Source organism: Hyperolius riggenbachi, chromosome 7, assembly GCF_040937935.1.
Source record: "Hyperolius riggenbachi isolate aHypRig1 chromosome 7, aHypRig1.pri, whole genome shotgun sequence".
NCBI classification, from domain to species: Eukaryota; Metazoa; Chordata; class Amphibia; order Anura; family Hyperoliidae; genus Hyperolius; species Hyperolius riggenbachi.
Genome location: NC_090652.1, coordinates 316,261,220 through 316,277,481, shown reverse-complemented (window position 1 = coordinate 316,277,481; position 16,262 = coordinate 316,261,220). Strand labels below are relative to the sequence as shown.

The following is a 16,262-nucleotide window of genomic DNA, read 5'->3' as shown; positions in this document are numbered from 1 at the left end:
ATAATAATAATAAGCTATCCATTACCATGTCTGACGGCACGTTCAATCTGAACTTGGTTCCCATGCTGGTCTTTGGCTTGCACTGTCAGTAAATTGACTGTAATTAGTTTTCCATGGCTCTGAACTGTGATCTGGGGTTGGTTTCCATATTTGGCTTCCTCCAGTTCCAGATTTATCATCTTATCGAAGGCGACCATGTTCCCTCCATGCTTGTATCTCCATTCCACCAGTTTACTGGTCAGCTCAGCTGATCGCTCCCTGATCTTCCTGTCTTTTGCTCGGTTTATAATTGTTTCAATTTCACTGGAAACCACCATGACATCCCGGGTGAGGCCCAGAATCTTGATGGAGAGATCCGGTGGTTGGTAAATCACAGAGACCTGAAATTGTTTCTGCAGATCACATATTTTCTGCATCTCGGTGTCTTCTAGTTCAGAGATACATTCATCCTTGATCACCTTCTCAGCCTGGTCACAGTCTATCTGCTTCTGTAGCCAGGCCTTTGTCTGGTCCACGTTCTCCTGGTCCTCGGCACACAAGCTGAAGATCACCGGCTCAATGCCCTCTACCAGCTGGAAGGCGCTCAGCTTCTGGACTGGCTTCTCTACTTTTTGTGGGGATGAAAATCCTGAAAGCAGAAGAGCAACACCTGAATCACAAACTCATCTGATATTAAAATCTGCATTGAGATACCCCCCTTGGCTGTCACTATGTTTTGGCCAGCTCCTCTGCCTGATTGTGAATAGCCTTCGGTTGTCAGTTCTCTTGTTGTACCCCACATGAATCCCATGCGTTACCTTCCTAGAAGACAATTCCCTGCATACAGGGCCGGCCTTAGGTTTCACAGCGCCCTGAGCGTAACCAGATTTTGGTGCCCCCCCCCCACATTTATCCTCTTCGCGCGTGAGCGCGCGCACACACACACACACACACACACACACACAGACACACACACACTGTACACACACACACACACACACACACACACACACACACACACACACACACACACACACACACACACACACACACACACACACACACACACACACACACACACACACACACACACACACACACACACACACACACAATGGGGCGGAGGGGGGGGGGGGCAGATCCCTCCTTTAGTGTATATAGGCTTAGGCTACTAGTCTTGCAGTCGCAGATCCCTTTTAGTGTATTTAGGCAGCAGATCCTCCCCGACCCCCCCCCCCCCCCCCCATTAGTGTATCTACTCTAGCAGCATAAGCATATTCCCCCCTTTAGCATAGGGAGGTTGGGGAGCCTTACTTCTTGCTGGTCAGTCTTCTCTTCTTACTGTCTGCAGAGCAGTCTGCAAACTTAGTGCCAGTGTAGGTGACAGGATTCTGGGAGCAGGAGAGAAGGACTCGTTGTCACTCAGGACATGCTGCACGCTTCTCTGCAGCAGCCTGAGGCTCAGCGCGCCTCCGTCCATCCTGATTCTGACATATAGCTATAAGTCCCCCCCCCCCAGTATAGGTAGCCAGGCATAGGTTACCCAGTAAAGGTAGCCAGCTATAGATCCCCCCAGTATACAGTAGGTTAGCCAGGTAGGTGCCCACAGTATAGGTAGCCAGTATACTTGCCCCAGTATAGGTTAGGTAGGCATTTGTCCCAGCTATAGGTTAGATAGGTAGGTGCCCCCAGTACAGGTTAGATAGGTAGGTGCCCCCAGTGTATAGGTTAGATAGGTAGGTACCCGCAATATAGGTTAGATAGGTAGCTGCCCCCAGTATAGATTAGATAGGTAGCTGCCCCAGTATAGATTAGATAGGTAGGTGCCCCCAGTATTGGCTAGATAGGTAGCTGCCCCCAGTATAGATTAGATAGGTAGCTGCCCCCAGTATAGGTTAGATAGGTAGGTACCCGCAATATAGGTTAGATAGGTAGCTGCCCCCAGTATAGATTAGATAGGTAGCTGCCCCCAGTATAGGTTAGATAGATAGGTGCCCCCAGTATAGATTAGATAGGTAGCTGCCCCCAGTATTGGCTAGATAGGTAGCTGCCCCCAGTAAAGATTCGATAGGTAGCTGCCCCCCAGTATAGGTTAGATAGGTATCTGCCCCCCAGTATAGGTTAGATAGGTATCTGCCCCCAGTATAGGTTAGATAGGTAGCTGCCCCCAGTATAGGTTAGATAGGTAGCTGCCCCCAGTATAGATTAGATAGGTAGCTGCCCCCAGTATAGATTAGATAAGTAGCTGCCCCCAGTATAGGTTAGATAGGTAAATGCCCCCAGTATAGGTCAGATAGGTAGCTGCCCCCAGTATAGGTTAGATAAGTAGCTGCCCCCAGTATAGATTAGATAGGTAGCTGCCCCCAGTATAGATTAGATAAGTAGCTGCCCCCAGTATAGGTTAGATAGGTAAATGCCCCCAGTATAGGTCAGATAGGTAGCTGCCCCCAGTATAGGTTAGATAGGTAGCTGCCCCCCAGTATAGATTAGATAGGTAGCTGCCCCCCAGTATAGATTAGATAGGTAGCTGCCCCCCAGTATAGATTAGATAGGTAGCTGCCCCCAGTATAGATTAGATAGGTAGCTGCCCCCAGTATAGGTTAGATAGGTAGCTGCCCCCAGTATAGGTTAGATAGGTAGCTGCCCCCAGTATAGGTTAGATAGGTAGCTGCCCCCAGTATAGATTAGATAGGTAGCTGCCCCCAGTATAGATTAGATAAGTAGCTGCCCCCAGTATAGGTTAGATAGGTAAATGCCCCCAGTATAGGTTAGATAGGTAGCTGCCCCCAGTATAGGTTAGATAGGTAGCTGCCCCCCAGTATAGATTAGATAGGTAGCTGCCCCCCAGTATAGATTAGATAGGTAGCTGCCCCCCAGTATAGATTAGATAGGTAGCTGCCCCCAGTATAGATTAGATAGGTAGCTGCCCCCAGTATAGGTTAGATAGGTAGCTGCCCCCCAGTATAGATTAGATAGGTAGCTGCCCCCCAGTATAGGTTAGATAGTTAGCTGCCCCCAGTATAGGTTAGATAGTTAGCTGCCCCCAGTATAGATTAGAGTAGGTAGGTAGGTAGGTAGGTGCCCCCCCCCCTCATACTGGAGGTGGAGCCGCGGGGAGGGCAGCCCGACCTCTCCCTCCCTTCCTCTCCGGGCCGCCCTCCGTGCTCCCCCCTCCGATGCAGACTCGGCAAGTTATGCACAGAGTACTCACCTGCCTGGTTCCGATCGCCGGCGCCTCTCACTTCCCGCTGTTCGCCTCTTCTACATAGCCGCTGATGCACACTAAACTTCCTGCTTAGTGTGTATCAGTAACTAATGTAGAAGAGGCGAACAGCGGGAAGTGAGAGGCGCCGGCGATCGGAACCAGGGAGGTGAGTCCCCCCAGTATAGGTAGCCAGGCATAGGTTACCCAGTAAAGGGAGCCAGCTATAGATCCCACCAGTATACAGTAGGTTAGCCAGGTAGGTGCCCACAGTATAGGTAGCCAGTATACTTGCCCCAGTATAGGTTAGGTAGGCATTTGTCCCAGCTATAGGTTAGATAGGTAGGTGCCCCCAGTACAGGTTAGATAGGTAGGTGCCCCCAGTGTATAGGTTAGATAGGTAGGTACCTGCAATATAGGTTAGATAGGTAACTGCCCCAGTATAGGTTAGATAGGTAGGTACCCGCAATATAGGTTAGATAGGTAGCTGCCCCCAGTATAGATTAGATAGGTAGCTGCCCCAGTATAGATTAGATAGGTAGGTGCCCCCAGTATTGGCTAGATAGGTAGCTGCCCCCAGTATAGATTAGATAGGTAGCTGCCCCCAGTATAGGTTAGATAGGTAGGTACCCGCAATATAGGTTAGATAGGTAGCTGCCCCCCAGTATAGGTTAGATAGGTAGCTGCCCCCAGTATAGGTTAGATAGGTAGGTGCCCCCAGTATAGATTAGATAGGTAGGTGCCCCCAGTATAGATTAGATAGGTAGCTGCCCCCAGTATAGGTTAGATAGATAGGTGCCCCCAGTATAGATTAGATAGGTAGCTGCCCCCAGTATTGGCTAGATAGGTAGCTGCCCCCAGTAAAGATTCGATAGGTAGCTGCCCCCCAGTATAGGTTAGATAGGTATCTGCCCCCCAGTATAGGTTAGATAGGTATCTGCCCCCAGTATAGGTTAGATAGGTAGCTGCCCCCAGTATAGGTTAGATAGGTAGCTGCCCCCAGTATAGATTAGATAGGTAGCTGCCCCCAGTATAGATTAGATAAGTAGCTGCCCCCAGTATAGGTTAGATAGGTAAATGCCCCCAGTATAGGTCAGATAGGTAGCTGCCCCCAGTATAGGTTAGATAGGTAGCTGCCCCCCAGTATAGATTAGATAGGTAGCTGCCCCCGAGTATAGATTAGATAGGTAGCTGCCCCCCAGTATAGATTAGATAGGTAGCTGCCCCCAGTATAGATTAGATAGGTAGCTGCCCCCAGTATAGGTTAGATAGGTAGCTGCCCCCAGTATAGGTTAGATAGGTAGCTGCCCCCAGTATAGGTTAGATAGGTAGCTGCCCCCAGTATAGATTAGATAGGTAGCTGCCCCCAGTATAGATTAGATAAGTAGCTGCCCCCAGTATAGGTTAGATAGGTAAATGCCCCCAGTATAGGTTAGATAGGTAGCTGCCCCCAGTATAGGTTAGATAGGTAGCTGCCCCCAGTATAGGTTAGATAGGTAGCTGCCCCCAGTATAGGTTAGATAGGTAGCTGCCCCCCAGTATAGATTAGATAGGTAGCTGCCCCCCAGTATAGATTAGATAGGTAGCTGCCCCCCAGTATAGATTAGATAGGTAGCTGCCCCCAGTATAGATTAGATAGGTAGCTGCCCCCAGTATAGGTTAGATAGGTAGCTGCCCCCCAGTATAGATTAGATAGGTAGCTGCCCCCCAGTATAGGTTAGATAGTTAGCTGCCCCCAGTATAGGTTAGATAGTTAGCTGCCCCCAGTATAGATTAGAGTAGGTAGGTAGGTAGGTGCCCCCCCCCCTCATACTGGAGGTGGAGCCGCGGGGAGGGCAGCCCGACCTCTCCCTCCCTTCCTCTCCGGGCCGCCCTCCGTGCTCCCCCCTCCGATGCAGACTCGGCAAGTTATGCACAGAGTACTCACCTCCCTGGTTCCGATCGCCGGCGCCTCTCACTTCCCGCTGTTCGCCTCTTCTACATAGCCGCTGATGCACACTAAACTTCCTGCTTAGTGTGTATCAGTAACTAATGTAGAAGAGGCGAACAGCGGGAAGTGAGAGGCGCCGGCGATCGGAACCAGGGAGGTGAGTCCCCCCAGTATAGGTAGCCAGGCATAGGTTACCCAGTAAAGGTAGCCAGCTATAGATCCCACCAGTATACAGTAGGTTAGCCAGGTAGGTGCCCACAGTATAGGTAGCCAGTATACTTGCCCCAGTATAGGTTAGGTAGGCATTTGTCCCAGCTATAGGTTAGATAGGTAGGTGCCCCCAGTACAGGTTAGATAGGTAGGTGCCCCCAGTGTATAGGTTAGATAGGTAGGTACCTGCAATATAGGTTAGATAGGTAACTGCCCCAGTATAGGTTAGATAGGTAGGTACCCGCAATATAGGTTAGATAGGTAGCTGCCCCCAGTATAGATTAGATAGGTAGCTGCCCCAGTATAGATTAGATAGGTAGGTGCCCCCAGTATTGGCTAGATAGGTAGCTGCCCCCAGTATAGATTAGATAGGTAGCTGCCCCCAGTATAGGTTAGATAGGTAGGTACCCGCAATATAGGTTAGATAGGTAGCTGCCCCCCAGTATAGGTTAGATAGGTAGCTGCCCCCAGTATAGGTTAGATAGGTAGGTGCCCCCAGTATAGATTAGATAGGTAGGTGCCCCCAGTATAGATTAGATAGGTAGCTGCCCCCAGTATAGGTTAGATAGATAGGTGCCCCCAGTATAGATTAGATAGGTAGCTGCCCCCAGTATTGGCTAGATAGGTAGCTGCCCCCAGTAAAGATTCGATAGGTAGCTGCCCCCCAGTATAGGTTAGATAGGTATCTGCCCCCCAGTATAGGTTAGATAGGTATCTGCCCCCAGTATAGGTTAGATAGGTAGCTGCCCCCAGTATAGGTTAGATAGGTAGCTGCCCCCAGTATAGATAAGATAGGTAGCTGCCCCCAGTATAGATTAGATAGGTAGCTGCCCCCAGTATAGGTTAGATAGATAGGTGCCCCCAGTATAGATTAGATAGGTAGCTGCCCCCAGTATTGGCTAGATAGGTAGCTGCCCCCAGTAAAGATTCGATAGGTAGCTGCCCCCCAGTATAGGTTAGATAGGTATCTGCCCCCCAGTATAGGTTAGATAGGTATCTGCCCCCAGTATAGGTTAGATAGGTAGCTGCCCCCAGTATAGGTTAGATAGGTAGCTGCCCCCAGTATAGATTAGATAGGTAGCTGCCCCCAGTATAGATTAGATAAGTAGCTGCCCCCAGTATAGGTTAGATAGGTAAATGCCCCCAGTATAGGTCAGATAGGTAGCTGCCCCCAGTATAGGTTAGATAGGTAGCTGCCCCCCAGTATAGATTAGATAGGTAGCTGCCCCCAGTATAGATTAGATAGGTAGCTGCCCCCCAGTATAGATTAGATAGGTAGCTGCCCCCAGTATAGATTAGATAGGTAGCTGCCCCCAGTATAGGTTAGATAGGTAGCTGCCCCCAGTATAGGTTAGATAGGTAGCTGCCCCCAGTATAGGTTAGATAGGTAGCTGCCCCCAGTATAGATTAGATAGGTAGCTGCCCCCAGTATAGATTAGATAAGTAGCTGCCCCCAGTATAGGTTAGATAGGTAAATGCCCCCAGTATAGGTTAGATAGGTAGCTGCCCCCAGTATAGGTTAGATAGGTAGCTGCCCCCAGTATAGGTTAGATAGGTAGCTGCCCCCCAGTATAGATTAGATAGGTAGCTGCCCCCCAGTATAGATTAGATAGGTAGCTGCCCCCCAGTATAGATTAGATAGGTAGCTGCCCCCCAGTATAGATTAGATAGGTAGCTGCCCCCAGTATAGATAAGATAGGTAGCTGCCCCCAGTAAAGGGTTAGATAGGTAGCTGCCCCCCAGTATAGATTAGATAGGTAGCTGCCCCCCAGTATAGGTTAGATAGGTATCTGCCCCCCAGTATAGGTTAGATAGGTAGCTGCCCCCCAGTATAGATTAGATAGGTAGCTGCCCCCCAGTATAGATTAGATAGGTAGCTGCTCCCCAGTATAGATTAGATAGGTAGCTGCCCCCAGTATAGATTAGATAGGTAGCTGCCCCCAGTATAGATTAGATAGGTAGCTGCCCCCAGTATAGGTTAGATAGGTAGCTGCCCCCAGTATAGGTTAGATAGGTAGCTGCCCCCAGTATAGATTAGATATGTAGCTGCCCCCCAGTATAGATTAGATAGGTAGCTGCCCCCCAGTATAGGTTAGATAGGTAGCTGCCCCCAGTATAGGTTAGATAGGTAGCTGCCCCCCAGTATAGATTAGATAGGTAGCTGCCCCCCAGTATAGGTTAGATAGGTAGCTGCCCTCCAGTATAGATTAGATAGTTAGCTGCCCCCAGTATAGATTAGATAGGTAGCTGCCCCCAGTATAGGTTAGATAGGTAGCTGCCCCCAGTATAGATTAGATAGGTAGCTGCCCCCAGTATAGGTTAGATAGGTAGCTGCCCCCAGTATAGGTTAGATAGGTAGCTGCCCCCCAGTATAGATTAGATAGGTAGCTGCCCCCCAGTATAGATTAGATAGGTAGCTGCTCCCCAGTATAGATTAGATAGGTAGCTGCTCCCCAGTATAGATTAGATAGGTAGCTGCCCCCAGTATAGATTAGATAGGTAGCTGCCCCCCAGTATAGGTTAGATAGGTATCTGCCCCCCAGTATAGGTTAGATAGGTAGCTGCCCCCCAGTATAGATTAGATAGGTAGCTGCCCCCCAGTATAGATTAGATAGGTAGCTGCTCCCCAGTATAGATTAGATAGGTAGCTGCCCCCAGTATAGATTAGATAGGTAGCTGCCCCCAGTATAGATTAGATAGGTAGCTGCCCCCAGTATAGGTTAGATAGGTAGCTGCCCCCAGTATAGGTTAGATAGGTAGCTGCCCCCAGTATAGATTAGATAGGTAGCTGCCCCCCAGTATAGATTAGATAGGTAGCTGCCCCCCAGTATAGGTTAGATAGGTAGCTGCCCCCAGTATAGGTTAGATAGGTAGCTGCCCCCCAGTATAGATTAGATAGGTAGCTGCCCCCCAGTATAGGTTAGATAGGTAGCTGCCCTCCAGTATAGATTAGATAGGTAGCTGCCCCCCAGTATAGGTTAGATAGGTAGCTGCCCCCCAGTATAGATAGGTAGCTGCCCCCCCAGCAGGGGCGTAGGAATAGGCCCTGCCGCCTATCTGCCCGCCGCTCGCTGCCCACCACAGCCCCACAGACACTTACGAGCTGGAGGGGAGCGCAGAGGGGAGAGCCCCGAGGTGAGGGAGAGGGGGGGAACTACCCCTCTCCCCGCCGACTGTGGGCAAGGCTTTCCCCTCATGCTGCCACCCCTCCAGCACCCACAAAACGGCCGCGAGCGGGCCCCGGGGGGGGGGGCCCGCTCAGAAAATCTGCAGGGGGGCCCGGTGGGGCCTAGTTACGCCCCTGCCCCCCAGTATAGGTTAGATAGGTAGTTGCCCCCCAAGTATAGGTTAGATAGGTAGCTGCCCCCAGTATAGATTAGATAGGTAGCTGCCCCCCAGTATAGGTTAGATAGTTAGCTGCCCCCAGTATAGATTAGATAGGTAGCTGCCCCCAGTATAGGTTAGATAGGTAGCTGCCCCCAGTATAGGTTAGATAGGTAGCTGCCCCTAGTATAGATTAGATAGGTAGCTGCCCCCCAGTATAGATTAGATAGGTAGCTGCCCCCCAGTATAGGTTAGATAGGTAGCTGCCCCAGTATAGATTAGATAGGTAGGTGCCCCCAGTATTGGCTAGATAGGTAGCTGCCCCCAGTATAGATTAGATAGGTAGCTGCCCCCAGTATAGGTTAGATAGGTAGGTACCCGCAATATAGGTTAGATAGGTAGCTGCCCCCCAGTATAGGTTAGATAGGTAGCTGCCCCCAGTATAGGTTAGATAGGTAGGTGCCCCCAGTATAGATTAGATAGGTAGGTGCCCCCAGTATAGATTAGATAGGTAGCTGCCCCCAGTATAGGTTAGATAGATAGGTGCCCCCAGTATAGATTAGATAGGTAGCTGCCCCCATTATTGGCTAGATAGGTAGCTGCCCCCAGTAAAGATTCGATAGGTAGCTGCCCCCCAGTATAGGTTAGATAGGTATCTGCCCCCCAGTATAGGTTAGATAGGTAGCTGCCCCCAGTATAGGTTAGATAGTTAGCTGCCCCCAGTATAGATTAGATAGGTAGCTGCCCCCAGTATAGATTAGATAGGTAGCTGCCCCCAGTATAGGTTAGATAGGTAGCTGCCCCCAGTATAGGTTAGATAGGTAGCTGCCCCCCAGTATAGATTAGATAGGTAGCTGCTCCCCAGTATAGATTAGATAGGTAGCTGCCCCCAGTATAGATTAGATAGGTAGCTGCCCCCAGTATAGATTAGATAGGTAGCTGCCCCCAGTATAGATTAGATAGGTAGCTGCCCCCAGTATAGGTTAGATAGGTAGCTGCCCCCAGTATAGGTTAGATAGGTAGCTGCCCCCAGTATAGATTAGATAGGTAGCTGCCCCCCAGTATAGATTAGATAGGTAGCTGCCCCCCAGTATAGGTTAGATAGGTAGCTGCCCCCAGTATAGGTTAGATAGGTAGCTGCCCCCCAGTATAGATTAGATAGGTAGCTGCCCCCCAGTAAAGGTTAGATAGGTAGCTGCCCTCCAGTATAGATTAGATAGGTAGCTGCCCCCCAGTATAGGTTAGATAGGTAGCTGCCCCCCAGTATAGATAGGTAGTTGCCCCCCAAGTATAGGTTAGATAGGTAGCTGCCCACAGTATAGATTAGATAGGTAGCTGCCCCCCAGTATAGATTATATAGTTAGCTGCCCCCAGTATAGATTAGAGTAGGTAGGTAGGTAGGTAGGTAGGTAGGTAGGTGCCCCCCCCCCCCCTCATACTGGAGGTGGAGCCGCGGGGAGGGCAGCCCGACCTCTCCCTCCCTTCCTCTCCGGGCCGCCCTCCGTGCTCCCCCCTCCGATGCAGACTCGGCAAGTTATGCACAGAGTACTCACCTCCCTGGTTCCGATCGCCGGCGCCTCTCACTTCCCGCTGTTCGCCTCTTCTACATAGCCGCTGATGCACACTAAACTTCCTGCTTAGCAGGAAGTTTAGTGTGTATCAGTAACTAATGTAGAAGAGGCGAACAGCGGGAAGTGAGAGGCGCCGGCGATCGGAACCAGGGAGGTGAGTTCTCCGTGCATAACTTGCCGAGTCTGCATCGGAGGGGGGAGCACGGAGGGCGGCCCGGAGAGGAAGGGAGGGAGAGGTCGGGCTGCCCTCCCCGCGGCTCCCCCCTCCATCACGGCGGCCGCATGTTTGCTCCCCAGCAGCGGCACCAGGGGGCGGAGCGAGACGGACCCAGACGGGGCCGCAGCAGCCACATGCAGCCAGGTGGCAGGAGCGCCCCCTGGAAGCCGGCGCCCTGAGCGATCGCTCCGGTCGCTCAGGTCAAAGGCCGGCCCTGCCTGCATAGCTCAGTAATACACAAGTGCCCATTGAGCTCCCTTTCTCTAGAACAGAAAAAGCGATCAAGCAGTAAGCCTGCAGAATGATAGTTCCACTGGCGTAACAATAGGGCCTGCAGCCCCTGCTCCTTCCGGAAGTGACGTCAGACGCTAGAGCGAGGAGTATGCGGTGGAACGCACGGAAGGTATGTATCTGTCCGCCGCTGCCCGCTGCCCACACTGTAACTTAAGCTGGAGGGGAGCGCAGAGGGGAGAGTCCCGAGGTGAGGGAGAGGGGGGGAACTTCCCCTCGCGCCGCCGACAGTGACCAAGGCTTTCCCCTCATGCTGCCACCCCTCCAGCCCCCACAAAACGGCCCCGAGTGGGCCCCAGGGAGGGGAGGGGGCCGCTCTCAAATTCTGCAGGGGGGCCCGGTGGGGCCTAGTTACGCCCCTGGATAGTTCCCAAAATTATTTATGTGCATGACAATTATTCAAAGTGTGTGCAAAGTGAGCTGAATATTAAGTCTATTTTGGTATCTCCATAACTCACCTGTCTCTCGAGAGGTGGAGGGTGCAGAATCGGGCAAGGCTGTCCCCTCCCTCCTCTTCATGCTGGTGTAGAAATCGTTCAGCATCTGCTGCTGGAATAGAACCACCTTCACCGTCTGGAGGGAATGGGTTGGCTTTGAGTTGATGAAGTCCACCATGGCGTCTAGGAAGGACTCCGCCACCGCCGAGGCAGATAATCCTCCAACACCTGCATCAGCAAAACACAAGTATTTACAAACATCGGCTTTCCCCAGGAAACTCTGTTATATGAGGTTACCATGAAGTTATCAGAACATATCGTTCCTTCAGTAATTACACTGAAACCCCAGCTCATGAGATTAGAGAGCTACCTGTGCTTCCAGGAAATATGTTGAGGATATGAACCTTTCCCCAGAGCCTCCCGCTCTCTCTCTCATTCCGAAAGACAATCAGGCTATGCTTGAGATTATAAGATTTCTATTTTCATGCTCCAAAACGCACCAAGAAATCACAACTACATGACCTCAGCAGGGCTCAGAATCTTCTCTGCGGGAGTGTACTCATCCTTCTCTCCCCAACCCCAAAGGACTTACCTCAGGCATAGCAGATAAGAAACACAGAAAGCGGATTAGCCAAAATTAGCCAAAAGCTGGTGGGGCCTAGTTCGTGAAATGGGGGGGGGGGGGGGGGGGCTCCATCTGAAGGAGACAATGACCTCAACAATGTCTCCACCCGATAATGCTCCCCTATCTACCACTACAACTGCCACCATTACGTAATGTCTCTCCACCCCTAACTACCACCACCACCAGCTCCATTTAACCAGTTAATGGCATACTGACCTGTTTGAGCCTGTTAACGGCAACAGGACGTTTTATTAAGTCACTTGCTCCCACCGCCGCTCCGCACGTGTGCGCGCCACTCCCGCTGCCGTTACCCGTCGGGACTCTGTGTTCCGTGATTGGGGAAAAGGACCGAGCGGTCCTCTACCCAATCGCAATGCCTGTAATGAATGGACATGCACTATTTAGTGATTTCTTAGGCTGTCTGAGACAGTTCTGCACGGATTTCTAAAAACCTACTAATATTTTGTCTCAGAAACTCTTGATAAATGTCCCCCTGTGACCTCAAAAATATCTCTACCTTCCCTAGCTGTGTGCGGTCATTGTGACAGCACTACACCAAGATGCTGATGATTATTACAGGAAGTACTGCAGAGGATCGTAGCAGATATTTCAGATATGACTTATACCGTTCCGTCTCGGAAATATGCAATTATTGAATCCTGAAGAGGAAGCGTGAGAATAATTCTTGGAGATGTTTCTATCCTACCTGTTCCCATAGCGGGGAAAGCCACGGAGGACACCCCATTCCTCTCACACTCCTGCAGGACGAGATACTTCATCAGTGTTTGCTGCTTGTCTCCCGTCACATGGAGAAGGAATTTACACTGCTTAAGCTTCCCCGGATGGGTCGTGATGAAGCCGTTATGAGGTTGGGCACCTGGTGGAAACATAGAGATTCATCATACTTGCCATTGGAGATGCAATCTCCTCTGCCCCGGCCGGTACCCAGTGGCGTAGCTAAGGAGCTGTGGGCCCCGATGCAAGTTCTACAATGGGACCCCCCCCCCCCCAACAAGCACTCTGTACATAACAATTGATACGGCGCACCAAAACCTGCCAATGGCAACTACAGTGTCAGAGGTGCAAGAAGGGGATGGAGAACAGCTTGTTAATGATAACTACTATTCAAAGTATCTATAGAAGTGATTATTATGAGCACAGGACCAATAGAGAGCTAATACTGTGATAGAGGGTGGACCCTTCAGGGCCCCTCTGGCCCAAGGGCCTCGATGCAGTCGCTACCTCTGCAACCCCTATTGCTACGCCCCTGCCGGTATCTCCCACATCTCAGTCCCGATTCCTCAGGTTCTCACACTGGGATTGCCTATATTGCGTGTTCAATGTATGTTTTTGGTGAAAGAGGAAAAAGAAAAAGTGCCCAATATAAACAGCACCAAACCAATCAATTGTATCTCAAATAACAACAAATTTTATTGGGAACAATTATCACATGTATTTTTCTTATTTTGTGATGTTATACTGTCCAATTAGCACACTCCCTTCTTAATTAGAATTTGATCTACAACACAGACCTGTTATAATATGAATTAATCATAGATGGTGCTTGTCCAAAATTGACTTTTAACTGTATGTTTTTGGTGCACAGCATTATCTCAGGGAAGTGCAGAGCATCACTGGTCAAAGAAAGTAAAATTAAACTATTGGAGATCCTTACCCAATGTGGCCGCAGATAATGCAACATCCTTTCCAGCTGCTTTCAATATTGCCTTTGAGACTCCTACAAACAATAGTAAGCACAATGTGAACACAGCGTTGGACCACAGACAGGTGTTTTGCTGTTATCTGCAGGATTTCAGGTCTACTGCCAATTGTTGCATTTTAATAAATGAACGATCCTACCTAATAAAACCTAAGTGTCCCTGTGTCCCAGGTTTTTTGTTACTGTGCATGTGCGCAGTAACGGACAGCTGGGACCAGGGAGCGAGGTGGGCGGGTGCGGGCGGGCGAGTGCGCGCTCTGCACGCATCGGTTGCGCGCGCGGCTGGCGCACTGGTGGCCGCGGCAGCCGGAAAAAGACCTAGAGCCCGTTTTTAAACGGGCTTGGGTCTACTTGATAATTAATATAGATTATCGGTTAATAAAAACATATAATTAATTTCGGTCATAACAAAAGATTCTATGATTCACCATAGTTTTTAATAGTGTGATTATTGGTAGATTAATTAACTGAATATTATATCATTTGATTCTAATTTTAAAATAGTTGAATTCACAGGTTCTATTGTGTGATGTTGAATGAAGCAACATGTTTTTTCAGAGTACAGCTTTCCATCGAGTCAGTTTATCTGGAGAGACGTATGTACAACCTTGATTAAGATGATCATGAATCAGCATGTGCCCAATTCTAATTGCTGTATACGGAACGATAAAACCTACATTACATTATTAATTATCACCAGCCAGACATATGTACAAGGGAGCTCTCATGAGAAATGTGTCACTCTAACGCATAAGACATAAGTTGCTACTGGCCTTAAAGAGACTCTGTAACAAAATGTTCAACCTTATTTCTTCTATCCTATAAGTTCCTATACCTGTTCTAATGTGGTCTGGATTAATCAAGCCTTTTCTAGTTACACGGTCTCTGTAATATATCTAATCTTCTTTTCTTTGTCAAGCTTTGTCGACCCAGGGAGGAGGGAGCTGCCTCTGCTGTGATAGGGAGAAGTTATGCACGCCCCCCCTATGCTCTCCTGTGTGCTGTGTGTATGAGTCACAGGCAAGGTCTCTGCCCACAGCCAGCCTGTCTGCGAGGCTCATGGAGCTGTGACATTTCAAACAGCTGTGAGTGCAGAGAGATCAGTTCAAAGCACAGACAGGCAGCTAGGGCAACACTGGGAGTAACATTCCAGCAGTCAAGTCAGGCTTAAGAGGAGCCTCTGCAAACAGGCACCTGCTCTGATGACGTATATCCTGTTTTGCGGCCATCTTCATTGTTTACAAAAACAATGAATGAAACAGTGATTTTATCACCGAGAAAGCAGCGGGGAGCAGCGGGGGCTAGAAGACAACAAGCAGGCTGGTACGTTTATTTATGTAAGATTTTCACAGTACAGATTCTCTTTAATCTAATGCAGATCATCAATAATGCGCTCATGTGGGATAGACATTAATTAGGTCAGTGCTGCGTAATATGTGCGCTGCGTAAAATAAATAAATAATGTTGTCTCTTATGTGAATTTAACTCTGTGATGTATTGTGATAGCCTGTATGAGACATGCCTGTTGGAGGTAGGTGTGTGTGTGCATGTATATATGCACTTATACACGGTAAGAACAAGCTAATGTTATTCACATAATAATGAGAGCGGATGATATTACATTCCGCATAGGCAGATTCAGACCATATTATTTCCGAAAGTATTGTCAGCATTATGCCAGAGAATTGCTGTTTAATGTTAAAGAGGATCTGTAACCTCAAAAAATCCCCTGGGGGTACTCACCTCCGGATCCTAAGGAGGCTTCCCACGCCGTCCTCTGTCCCACGGGGGTCTCGCTGCAGCCCTCCGTGCAGCCGTGACGTAATATTTACCTTCCCGGCTCCTGCGCAGGCGCTCTGACGGCTGTCGGCTCCGAACTACACGGAAATACCCGATCGCCGTCGGGTCTGCTCTACTGCGCAGGCGCAAGTTTCCAGCGCCTGCGCAGTAGAGCGGACCCGACTGAGATCGGGTATTTCCGTGTAGTTCGAAGAGGAAAGCAGCCACAGCGCCCCCGCTGGAGCCAGCAAAGGTAAATATTGAAATTACAGTCGGGTCTGTCGCTGGCTGTTCGGAGGGCTGCAGCGAGACCCCCGTGGGACAGAGGATGGCGTGGGAAGCCTCATCAGGATCCGGAGGCTTCCCCCACCCGAGGTGAGTACCCCCCAGGGGATCTTTTTCATGTTACAGAGTCTCTTTAACTTCTTCTTTCTAAAAGCTTGGAAGTCTTGCTAAGATTTAATTATAAAGCTCTAAGTAGATATTGCAAAAGTCCCAAGGAAGAAGGACAACAGTGTCTGTAACTAATTCTGATCAGCTGTGTGTATTCCCAAATACATTTTATTTACTTGGGGTTTATTCATTGTTCCTTCATGAAGCAGAAGTCAATATTGCATATTCTTATCAAACTAGTGAGGCATAGTTCAAATTTTATTTTAACCACCTGGGCGTTACGGACGAGCTCAGCTCGTCCAGTAACGCCGCGGTGGATTGCTCAGGCCCTGCTGGGCCGATTTGCATAATTTTTTTTTTTATACACGCAGCTAGCACTTTGCTAGCTGCGTGTCCTACCCGATCCGCCGCTACCCGGCGCAAAAGAGGCCCCCCCCCCGCAGACCCCTTGCACAGCCTGCCAGTCACCGCCAGGCTGCGCTACGGGGTGGATCGGGACTCCCTGTGACGTCACGACGTCGATGACGTCATTCCGTTCATCACCATGGCGACGGGGGAAGCCCTCAGGAAATCCCATTCAGAAC

At 49.7% G+C, this 16,262-nt stretch overlaps 1 protein-coding gene across 8 annotated transcripts in view; it reads right to left on the bottom strand.

Annotated features, from left to right (window-relative positions):
• LOC137525232 (protein mono-ADP-ribosyltransferase PARP14-like) overlaps positions 1-16,262 on the bottom strand; it is a 68,702-nt gene that overhangs the window by 15,797 nt on the left and 36,643 nt on the right. For all 8 annotated transcript variants that reach the window (XM_068246228.1, XM_068246229.1, XM_068246225.1 and 5 more), the window contains 4 exons: positions 13,462-13,524; positions 12,493-12,663; positions 11,183-11,389; positions 26-628 (listed from right to left, as the gene is read on the bottom strand). In XM_068246228.1, coding sequence (XP_068102329.1) covers positions 26-628; positions 11,183-11,389; positions 12,493-12,663; positions 13,462-13,524 — 1,044 coding nt within the window. The remainder of the gene's footprint in view (positions 1-25; positions 629-11,182; positions 11,390-12,492; positions 12,664-13,461; positions 13,525-16,262) is intronic.